At 41.0% G+C, this 11,910-nt stretch overlaps 1 protein-coding gene across 1 annotated transcript; it reads left to right on the top strand.

Annotated features, from left to right (window-relative positions):
* Positions 1 to 5,078: 5,078 nt before the first annotated feature.
* LOC129549049 (nucleolar RNA helicase 2-like) lies at positions 5,079 to 7,916 on the top strand. Its single transcript, XM_055416097.2, is given in 4 exon segments — positions 5,079 to 5,255; positions 5,640 to 6,077; positions 6,079 to 6,932; positions 6,934 to 7,916. Coding segments are annotated over 4 exon segments (2,358 nt in total). The 5' UTR covers positions 5,079 to 5,159; the 3' UTR covers positions 7,904 to 7,916.
* Positions 7,917 to 11,910: the final 3,994 nt, after the last annotated feature.

Here is an 11,910-nt window from a genome sequence, read left to right as displayed (position 1 = left end):
CTGGCAAGATGAAAGGAAATCATATATTCTTTCATTCAGTTCAGTTCAGTTGCTCAGTCGTGTCCAACTCTTTGCAACCCCATGAATCACAGCATGCCAGGCCTGTCTATCACCAACTCCTGCAGTTCACTCAAACTCATGTCCATCGAGTCGGTGATGCCATCCAACCATCTCATTCTCTGTCATCCCCTTCTCCTCCTGCCCCCAATCCCTCCCAGCATCAGACTCTTTTCCAGTGAGTCAACTCTTCGCATGAGGTGGGGAAGCATATAATATCTTGTTTTTTTTTTTTTTAAGACCTAATTGGCTTTATGGAATGATTCATGAGTCAAGCAACAACTCATCTAGTAAACAGACAGGTACTCCTGTTTCTTTTTGGAATATTAGCAGTCTTTGATGCTCAGTGAATACATCCATTATTCATCAGTGGTTGCAAAATGGTGATATTCCATTTCTATCATTTATGAAATGTAATAGTTGGAGTCTTTAAAAGGAGAACTTCCCCACATCTATGTGGTTCTTCAATGGTACAGTTCATATAAGAAATTAAGATAAATGTCTAATTCTTTCTCTTTGTTTTTATCAGTTTTAAAGATAATGAATTGGTTCTCTATCATTATTTGAAGGCACCTGAGGTTTAAAGTATTATTATACTCATGAAACACACACACACACATATAGATATATATACATATATATACACATAGATCTATATGTGTATGCTGCTGCTAAGTCACTTCAGTCGTGTCCGACTCTGTGTGACCCCATAGACGGAAGCCCACCAGGCTGCCCCGTCCCTGGGATTCTCCAGGCAAGAACATACATGTGTGTAAATATAGACATATAATACCATATTTTGATCTTTAAAACTTTTAAAAATTATTTTTTACATATATATGCATTTTTGTATTTAAAAATATATATATTTAAATATTTTAGTTTTGACTGCATTGGGTCTTAGTTGTGACATGCAGGATCTTCTGTTGCAGCCTGTGGGCTCCAGATCACATGGGCTCTGAGGTACAGATTGAGGGCTTAGTTGCCCTGAGGCAGGTGGGGTCTTAGGTCCCTAACCTGGGATGGAACCCTGTCCTGTGCATTGGAAGGCTGATTTGTATCCTTCCAGTAATATTCTACACATACAAAACCACTTATAAATGTTGATAGTTATTTGTTTCACTATTTTACTATTAAAAACAATATTGTATGGAATATCTTTAATATTTCCTTATATATGAATGTATTTGTGGGATAACTTTCTAGAAGTGGAAATGTTGCCTCTAAAATTATGATAGATAATGCCAAATCATCTTTCACAGAATTCATACCAATTACATGCCATCAGCAATGTATCAGTGATAAGGCATCTTTTCAAAAAATACTTTGGGTTGAAAGGCAAAAGCTAGGGGTCAGAAAAGGATTGGATTGTAATAGAGAGAGAAAGATGGGAAAAAGCCACCGTGGAGGTGAGAAACTGAAGTTGGGTAAAGGAACCTAGTCAATCTGATCACATGGACCACAGCCAAATGTGGTCCACTGGAGAAGGGAATGGCAAACCACTTCAGTATACTTGCCTTGAGAACCCCATGAACAGTATGAAAAGGCACAATGATAGGACTTTATTTTTTTGGGCTCCAAAATCACTGTAGATGCTGATTGCAGCCATGAAATTAAAAGACGCTTACTCCTTGGAAATTGCCTAGAAAATCCCATGGATGGAGGAGCCTGGTTGGCTGTAGTCCGTGGGGTCGCTAAGGGTCGGACACGACTGAGCGACTTCACTTTCACTTTTCACTTTCACACATTGGAGAAGGAAATGGCAACCCACTCCAGTGTTCTTGCCTGGAGAATCCCAGGGACGGGGGAGCCTGGTGGGTTTCCGTCTATGGGGTCGCACAGAGTCGGACACGACTGAAGTGACTTAGCAGCAGCACTCCTTGGAAGGAAAGTTATGACCAACCTAGATAGCATATTAAAAAGCAGAGACATTACTTTGCCAACAGAGGTCCGTCTAGTCAAGGCTATGGTTTTTCCAGTGGTCATGTATGGATGTGAGAGTTGGACTGAAGAAGGCTGATTGCTGAAGAATTGATGCTTTTGAACTGTGGTGTTGGAGAAGACTCTTGAGAGTCCCTTGGACTCCAAGGAGATCCAACCAGTTCATTCTAAAGGAGATCAATCCTGGGTGTTCACTGGAAGGACTGATGCTAAAGCTGAAACTCCAATACTTTGGCCACCTCATGCGATGAGCTGACTCACTGGAAAAGACTCTGATGAAGGATTGGGGGCGGGAGGAGAAGGGGACGACAGAGAATGAGATGGCTGGATGGCATCACCGACTCGATGGACATGAGTTTGAGTGAACTCCGGGAGTTGGTGATGGGCAGGGAGGCCTGGCGTGCTGTGATTCATGGGGTCACAAAGAGTCGGACACCACTGAGCGACTGAACTGAACTGAACTGAAAGGAATTATAGCCACAGAAGAGCAGACACTAATTCGAAATGGTATCCAAAGAATAAAGGGGTGGGTGAAAGCAAACAGAAAAGTCTAGTACTGGCAGGTGTGGTGGTGTGGAAAGAACGCTGAATCTGAAGGCAGGAACTAGGTCTCACAGTTACGGTCACAGTAGCTTTAAGAGGTATTATTTCTGTTTTACAAATAAGAAAGAAAAGGCTATGAGGATAACAATACCTATTTCACAGGGTTGAAAGATGGTTAAATGGTGTAATGTATGTGACATCATCTATTAGAGTGTGAGCTTCTTGATGGCAGTTTTCTTAAACCTAGTGCAGTGCTATGTGCCTTCTAGAACTCAACACACAATTTGCTGAATACTTTTAATGAATGATAGTGAAAGCGAAAGTTGCTCAGTGGTATCCGACTCTTCAGGATCCCACAGACTGTATAGTCCATAAGTCCATGGGTATCTTCCCAACCCGGGGATGGAACTCAGGTCTCCTGCATTGTGGGTGGATTCTTTTCCAGATGAGCCACAAGGGAAGCCCAGGAATACTGGAATGGGTAGCCTATCCCTTCTCCAGCGGATCGAACCAGGGTCTTTCTGCATTGCAGGTGGATTCTTTACCAACTGAGCTTCCTTAATGAATGATAGGACCTAACAAATAAGTTATGATTATCAAGAAATGGATATTGCCTCTTTAAAGATCAGCAGCCAAAAGAAAATTCTAATTGGCTACAACATCACATTAGATTCTGGTACCTATGCATAAGGGCTTGCCTGATGGCTCAGTGGTAAAGTGGGTTTGATCGCTGGTCCAGGAAGATTCCCTAGAGAAGGAGCTGGCAACCTGTCACTTTCATATTTGATAATTATCAAAAAAATTGAGAAAATGAATAATCCTGATTGAAAAAACCACATATCTAAATTTCTCCTTTAGATAAATTTAAGGCTCTATATTTTATGTTTTACTTGGTAAAACACTTTAGGGGGGGAAAAACAGCACTGTACACATATTTTATTCATTAAATGGTAGCAATCTCAATGAGTTGAAATTGAAATAGGTTTTTAAATTTGTATAAAAGTTTACTTCACTCCCTTTCAAACTAATATAAAGCATTTTTATAATAAATGACACTATGCCATAATATTAATAAAAATAGAAATAAAATTCAGATTACTTAAAAGGAGGGAGAAAACCACAAGACCCAGTGCAGTGCCTAAAACTGAGCATCATGTTTGGTTTGGGATTCCTTACAAGAAAAAGAAAAACAGTCAACGATGCAGTTCTCATTATTAGAAAATAATTAAGCATTTATCAGTTTTTTTTTCATTGGAGGCTAATTACTTTACAACATTATATTGATTTTGCCATACATTGACATGAATCCGCCCCGGGTGTACATGTGTTCCCCTTCTTGAACCCCCTCCCACCTCCCTCCTCCCCTTATCCTCCCTAGCATATCAGTTTTAATAGGAGATAGTCTCTCCCCACCCTCGTATGAAATTATAAACAAAATATTTTGTTGCACCTTGGGTAGAGGATCCAGAATAGGCAGTGACTTTAAAGGATAAATGCTAACTAGATAATCCTTAAAGTTTTCCATCAGCTTTCTCTCCAACCTTAAGTTTTCAGAGTGTTTTGCTATTGAATCATTCTATCATCAATGGAGATTACACAGAAAACAACTGATGTTTGTTGTATGAATTCTTGAATTAAAAGAAATGTTATTGCCAGTCTTTATTTAACATTGAATAATAAAGGAGGCAGAATAGGGTAATAAAGTCTGGGAGTTAAGTGTTAGGGTCCCTCACATACTAACCTCAACTTTGTGTAAATGTGCATTTTGGGAAGACTTTTAGCATCTTTGGATCTGAGGTTTAGATCAGTGCTTTTTAACCTTGGCTTCACATTAGAATCCCCTAGAGAGTTCAAGAAAACTACTGATAAGTGAGATTTATCCTCACAAATTCTGATAAATCTGGTCTGGGATGGGATCTAGGCATCAATATAATTTTAAAAGGTCCCAAGTGATTTTTTTTTCTTTTTTGGTCCCAAGTAATTTAAAGGAGAAGCCTGTGGATGAGAATCACTAATTCAGATGTTTTCGTTGGTCCCTTTCAGGTTGAAAAATGCTAAGAATTGATGAAATCCACTATTTAGAAATGAAATAACTGTCTTAACAGACTAATAAAGGTATTTGCAACTTTCAGGGTGGTTTTTAAAAATCATCTAAAAAAAGAGTAAAAATCCTCATACTTTTATTACTAAATGATAACTCATGGAAGGTCTCATGTAATATGTTCATAAATAATTTATCCATAAAACAATATGTTTAGGGGACAATCTTTACTCAATTTTGTTATGTGGGACATGGGTGACAGAAGATAACTTGCTTATGGTAAGGAATATAATCGCATTAGGAATTGTCCATTAAAGCAGGACCTCAGAAGGTCTTCATGTGAGGGGAATTAGATATAAACTCTCAGCAGTGGAGGAAGGAAACAGTCTCAAAAAAGGTATAATCATAATCTGACGCCTGTATGATTTAGTAACCCAAATTCAGCTCATTTGGTGGATCTAAAATTACCCTCACAGACAGGAAGTGACGAAAGCTGGGTGGGCTGTAGGGGCAGCGTTTTCTCTTCCTCTCCACGCGGTAGATGAGGCCGGTCGGCCTGCACAGCTTGTGCTGAGTGATGCCGGGGAAACTTCTTAGTGACGCGGATTTGGAGTCAGACGCAGCCGTGGCACAAGTGGAGATGCCGCGAAAACAAAATGAGAAGGAAGCGGAGGTAGCAGAGACTTGTCCTCAAGGGGAGGAAGTAGTCCTGGTTTCCTTGCCTTGCATCGGCCAGTCTATTCAGTTGTGGGATGCTGAAGTTAGAAAGGACACGACCAGCAAACTCCTCTGCATTCCAAAGCAGTCCACAGGGACTGAAAATCCGCTCTCATTGGTGGAACAAAGGGATGATAGAATTGAAGCCTTCAGATGGAGTGGACCAGATTGTTTTTCAGATGTCTGAAGGATAGGTCATATGAGAGAGATTACCGTTCATCCACGATTTAAGAGCAGAGGCCAAGCCTGAAGTTTCATGGAGGCAGATTTCAGCTCAGTGAAGTAGTCCCCATATTTCTTGCCTTGGCCTGAGGCTCTACCGCAGAGGTTTTAACAGAAGAAAGGTAAAAAAGAGAAGCCAAAATCTAGTAAGAGTGAAGAGGCAGCAGAAGAAAAGGAAGAAATGATTTCTTCCAAAGCTAAAAAGGTTAAAAAGAAAGCAGAGACTTCTGAGGTTGACATGAATTCTCCTAAATCTAAAAAGGCAAAAAAGAAAGAGGAGCCATCTCAAGATGACATGATTTCTCCTAAAACCAAAAGTTCGAAAAAATCAAAGGAGCCCTGTGAAGAGGCAGTTGTTTCTCCTAAAACCAAAAAAGTTATAAAAAATGAAGAGCCTTCTGAGGAAGAATTGGGTGCACCTAAACCCAAAAAGATGAAGAAAGAAAAAGAAATAAATGGAGAAATTCAAGAGAAAAGCCCCAACCTCAAGAATGGATTTCCTGACTCTGGACCTGACTCCAGCTCCAAGGAAGCTGCCAGTGAAAACAGTGAGTTAAGAGCAGGAAATGACTGTGGAACAAAAAGAAGGAGCTTTCTCTAATTTTCCCATATCTGAAGAAACTATTAAACTTCTTAAAGCCCTTGGGGTGACCTTCCTGTTTCCTATACAAGCAAAGACGTTTCACCATGTCTATAGTGGGAAGGATTTGATTGCACAGGCGCGGACAGGAACTGGAAAGACATTCTCCTTTGCTATCCCTTTGGTTGAGAAACTCCTTAGAGAACTGCAAGACTGGAAGAGAGGGCGTGCCCCTCAGGTACTGGTTCTTGCACCCACAAGGGAGTTGGCAAGTCAAGTAAGCAGAGCCTTCAGTGACATCACAAAAAAGCTGGCAGTGGCTTGTTTTTATGGTGGAACTCCCTATGGAGGACAAATTGAATGCATGAAGAATGGGATCGATATCCTGGTTGGGACACCAGGTCGTATCAAAGACCACCTGCAGAATGGCAAGCTAGATCTCACCAAACTTAAGCATGTTGTCCTGGATGAAGTTGACCAGATGTTGGATATGGGCTTTGCTGATCAAGTGGAAGAGATTTTATGTGTAGCATACAAGAAAAATTCAGAAGACAATCCCCAAACATTGCTTTTTTCTGCAACTTGCCCCCATTGGGTGTTTAATGTTGCTAAGAAATACATGAAATCTACGTATGAACAAGTGGACCTGATTGGTAAAAAGACACAGAAAACCGCGGTAACTGTAGAGCATCTGGCTATCAAGTGCCACTGGACTCAGAGGGCAGCAGTTATTGGAGACGTGATCCGAGTGTACAGTGGTTTTCAAGGGTGCACTATCATATTTTGTGAAACGAAGAAAGAAGCCCAGGAGTTGTCACAGAATGTGGCTATGACAGGATGCCCAGTCGTTACATGGAGACATTCCACAGAAGCAAAGGGAAATCACCCTGAAAGGTTTTAGAAATGGTGATTTTGGAGTTTTGGTTGCAACCAATGTTGCTGCACGTGGGTTAGACATCCCCGAGGTTGATCTGGTTGTTCAAAGTTCTCCACCAAAGGATGTTGAATCCTACATTCATCGTTCTGGGTGAACAGGAAGAGCTGGGAGAACCGGGGTTTGCATCTGCTTTTACCAGAACAAAGAAGAATACCAGTTAGTCCAAGTGGAGCAAAAAGCGGGAATTAAATTTAAACGAATAGGTGTTCCTTCTGCAACAGAGATAATAAAAGCTTCTAGCAAAGATGCCATCAGGCTCTTGGACTCTGTGCCTCCCACTGCGATCGGTCACTTCAAGCAATCAGCCGAGAAGCTGATTAAGGAGAAGGGAGCTGTGGAAGCCCTGGCAGCAGCCCTGGCCCACATTTCCGGTGCCACGTCGGTGGACCAGCGCTCCTTAATCAACTCTGAAGTGGGCTTTGTGACCATGATCTTGAGGTGCTCAATTGAAATGCCAAACATTAGTTATGCTTGGAAAGAACTTAAAGAGCAGCTGGGTAAGGATATTGATTCCAAAGTGAAGGGAATGGTCTTTCTCAAAGGAAAGCAGGGTGTTTGCTTTGATATTCCTACTGCATCAGTAACAGAAGTACAGGAAAAGTGGCCTGATTCACGGTGCTGGCAGCTTTCTGTGGCCACGGAGCAACCAGAGCTAGAAGGTCCACGGGAAGGATATCGCAACTTCCGAGGACAGCGGGAAGGCAATCGAGGCTTCAGGGGACAGCGCGAGGGCAACCGAGGTGGCAGGGGACAGCGGGAAAGAAGTAGAAGCTTCAGAGGACAGCGATCAGGAGGTGGCAACAAAAGTAACAGATTCCAAAACAAAGGCCAGAAGCGGAGTTTTAATAAAGCATTTGGACAGTAAAAAAATAAAAAATAAAATTACCCTCACAGTAGAAATTAACACATTATGTCAATTATATTTTAACACAACAAATTAAAAAATAAAAACCCTTCAACTATGAACTTTAAGTTGTTTTACTGTTGTTGTTATTCAATTGCTAAGTTGTGTCTGACTCTTAGAGACCCCATGGACTGCAGCATGTCAGGCTTCCCTGTCCTTCACTATCTCCCAGAGTTTGCTCAAACTCATGTCTTTTGAGTAAGTGATGTTATCTAACTGTCTCATCCTCTGCTGCCCTCTTCTCCTCTTGCCCTTAGTCTTTCCTAGCATCAATTGGTCCAAGCATTGGAGCTTCAGCTTCACCACCAGTCCTTATGATGAGTATTCAGGGTTGATTTCCTTTAGGATTGATTGGTTTGATCTCCTTGCTGTCCAAGTTGTTTTATGTTGGTAATGATTCCAGGCATTGTTAGAAGCAAGGAAATCCTTTCCCAGAAAATACTTTTTTAGGTCTCAGTAGTCTCATAAATAATTTACCAAAGAAAACAGGTAGCTCCAGCTAAATTAGGCCTCAAGGAAACATGGCATTACGAGTGAGAACCAGCAGAAAACAAACATGACAGTGGGGATCTGCTGCTGCTGCTGCTAAGTTGCTTCAGTCGTGTCTGACTGTACGACCTCATAGACAGCAGTCCACCAGGCTCCGCTGTCCCTGTGTTTCTCCAGGCAAGAACACTGGAGTGGATTTCCATTTCCTTCTCCAATGCATGAAAGTAAGTGAAAGTGAAGTCGCTCAGTCATGTCCGACTCTTAGTGACCCCATGGACTGCAACCTACCAGGCTCTTCTGTCCATGGGATTTTCCAGGCAAGAGTACTGGAGTGGGTTGCCATTGCCTTCTCCAAGTGGGGATCTATCAAGACTTTATTCAGACTGTCAAACACAGAATATAAAACAGCTATGCTTACTGTGTTTAAAGCAGTAGCAGGCGAAGTTAAAAATGTCTAGAGAAAAAGTAAGATGTGATACAGTAAATTTGAAAGTTCAGCTTTTAGAAAATATATAATTTTTGAAAGAAAAACTCAATGGATAGGTAGAGAAGTAGATTAGACACAGATAAGGAAGTCAGTTGGAAATAAACACACTTGTAAAAAAAAACAAACCCATGGGTCAAAGAACTCATGGAAATTATAAAACATTTTGAGTTGAATGATAAAAACACTAATATACAAGTTTGACCTCAGGAGAAAGTCTAGATAAAAGGTAAGACTTCGAATTCAACAGCTTATGAGTGGTAACGGTAGATGAGTGGAAAAATTCAACCAAAGAGTAGAAGGGCCAACAATAGAACACCAAGAGCCATCATCTTTTAAAAGGTAGGCAAATATGGAAGGAGTCAAGCATGATATAAGGGGATGATCAGACAGTACCTCTAAGACCTGAGTAAGAAGGGACCCTACTCTAGTTCCCTGGGTCTGGAGTGGAACATTTCTACTGGCTGAAGCAATGTTTCTTTCACATAATAGTATGAGACTGAGCTGCCAGAATAGTGCTTTTAGGTGACTCTCACATTGGACACAGGATGAATTCAGGGTTTTGGGCTACCAAACCATCGAAAAAGAAAGGAAATGTTCCAGGTAGAGGACAAAGTCTGTCAAACTGGGCAATAAAAGAAAACCCAACTCATTTCTAAGACATAAAGATACAGAAAGATTTAAAACAAAATAAATAAAAAAACCACCTCTCACAAATATGAACAAAGACAAAACTAATGTAGTACATTAATAATTAGATTTTAGGGAAAAAAGCATTACGAGCAATGAAACAGGACTTTAACCTTGAAACTGAGTTGTGTGGGCCTGTGCTTTGGCTCCCATTGGTCTGTGTTTTCCAACTCTTGTACTGTTTCTGGTCTACAGAGCCCAGATTTGTGAGGTTGGGGAATTGTTCTTAACTCTGTCCACCTCCTATCACTAGCACCAGGGAGATCACTCTACCCTCTCTGCAGGTTCTGCACTGTGTGTCAGGACAGGCCATCTTATCTGAAGCCTTTCAAGACTGTTGCTCTGCTATGCCAACTGGCTCTTCTAATCAGTGTCCTCTCATTTCTAACTGACGGTGACATTTTGCTCTCTAGGCTTGGGCTTAAGCCTTGCTGATGGAGAAATGGACATTTCTTGCACAAATGAAACCATTCTTCTTGCTTTACCCATGTACCTCTGGATTATTCTTCCTGGGTGTGGCTAAGAGATCACAGTTTAGGAATGCAATAACTATAGCCTAAAAAGTTCAAGAGAAGACATGATTAGAATACGTATTCTATGTTTATGTTAGAAAAGCCCAACGGCTAAATAAAACTAGGAAATGACTTTTATTCACATTTTCCTGCATTCTCTGGGTAAGACTTGCATTTCTGGTAATTATCGATGAAACAGAGTAATAATCTTTGTTACTGGAAGCCAGTACTCATAATGGCACAATGGATGCACCATCATGAGTAAAGATGTAACCAGCATTAAATAAATGATATTAGGGAACTGTAGAGTTAAGATCTATATAGTTCAGTACAATAGTAACAGAATTACTACTCTAATCACAGTGGGAGATATGAAATTAGCCAGGAATGGCATTTGACAATAAAGAACATGAAGAGACTATATCCTTGGCTTATACACTAGAAACACCCTTCACATCACTGATTGGGCAATCAACATACACCTTTTCCTTATCCATTATTCTAAATATTCACTGACAAACCACTCTACCTTATATGGGACCATGGATTTTATAGTACATTTAAAAACCAAATTGTTTATAAAAGTCCTGTAAAAACAAAACAAAAAACCCTACAGGCATGCCTGATTAGAGTCTAGGAGAAATCAGAAACCACAAAAATGTTATCTTGGAAATAAGAGTGCAAAGAGATCAAATAGAATATGGAATGACAAGTCCGTTGGATTTGAGGGTTAGAAAACTACTAACAAATTGATGCTTTTGAACTGTGGTGCTGGAGAAGACTCTTGAGAGTCCCTTGGACTCCAAGGAGATCCAACCAGTCCATTCTAAAGGAGATCAATCCTGGGTGTTCATTGGAAGGACTGATGCTAAAGCTGAAACTGCAATACTTTGGCCACCTCATGCGACGAGTTGACTCACTGGAAAAAGACTCTGATACTGGGAAGGATTGGGGGCGGGAGGAGAAGGGGACAACAGAGAATGAGATGGCTGGATGGCATCACCGACTTGATGGACATGAGTTTGAGTGAACTCTGGGAGTTGGTGATGGACAGGGAGGCCTGGCGTGCTGATTCATGGGGTTGCAAAGAGTTGGACACAACTGAGTGACTGAACTGAACTGAACACCATAGCCACTGGAGGAGGGGAGAAAGAACAAATTTCAGTAGGTTGAACAGTGAGTGACATGAAATTTGACAGTGACAATTTTTTTTAGTCAAGACTAGCTATAAACAATAGTAGAAATGCGGGAGCAACTATTACATGGATCATCAAAAAGAATAATGAGTGAAACTGACTGTGTATCATTGAGAAAATAAAAATTCTTGAGTAAATACTGATGGAGACTGGGAAAAAGATTCATTTAACACCACTGGTAGACAACTTTTTTTTTTTTTGGCCATGCTGTGTGACTTGTGGGATCTTAGTTCCCCAACCAGGGACTGAACCTCAGGTCTTCAGAGTGAAAGTGCAGAATCCTAACCATTGGACTTCCAGAGAATTCGCTAATACTGACTCTACTTTTTTTCTTTTGGCTGTGCTGAGTCTTCACAGAGTGCATGGGCTTAGGTGCCCCATGGCATGTGGGAGTTTAGTTCCTTGATCAGGGGTCAAACTTGCGTTCCCTCCACTGGAAGGCAGATTCTTAACCACTGGACCACCAGGGAAGTCCCCTGACTTTTTACTCTTAAAAAAAAATATCTGAACAATAGAGATCTGGTGGGCAACATCGTAAGCAAGCAATCTTATTATCTGACATCACTAATAGTGGGACCACTTGACATTGTCTCCTAA

This window comes from Moschus berezovskii, chromosome 25, assembly GCF_049115385.1.
Source record: "Moschus berezovskii isolate FMDL1 chromosome 25, NW_MosBer_1.0, whole genome shotgun sequence".
Lineage (NCBI taxonomy): Eukaryota > Metazoa > Chordata > Mammalia > Artiodactyla > Moschidae > Moschus > Moschus berezovskii.
This window is presented reverse-complemented; position numbering and strand designations above follow the sequence as displayed.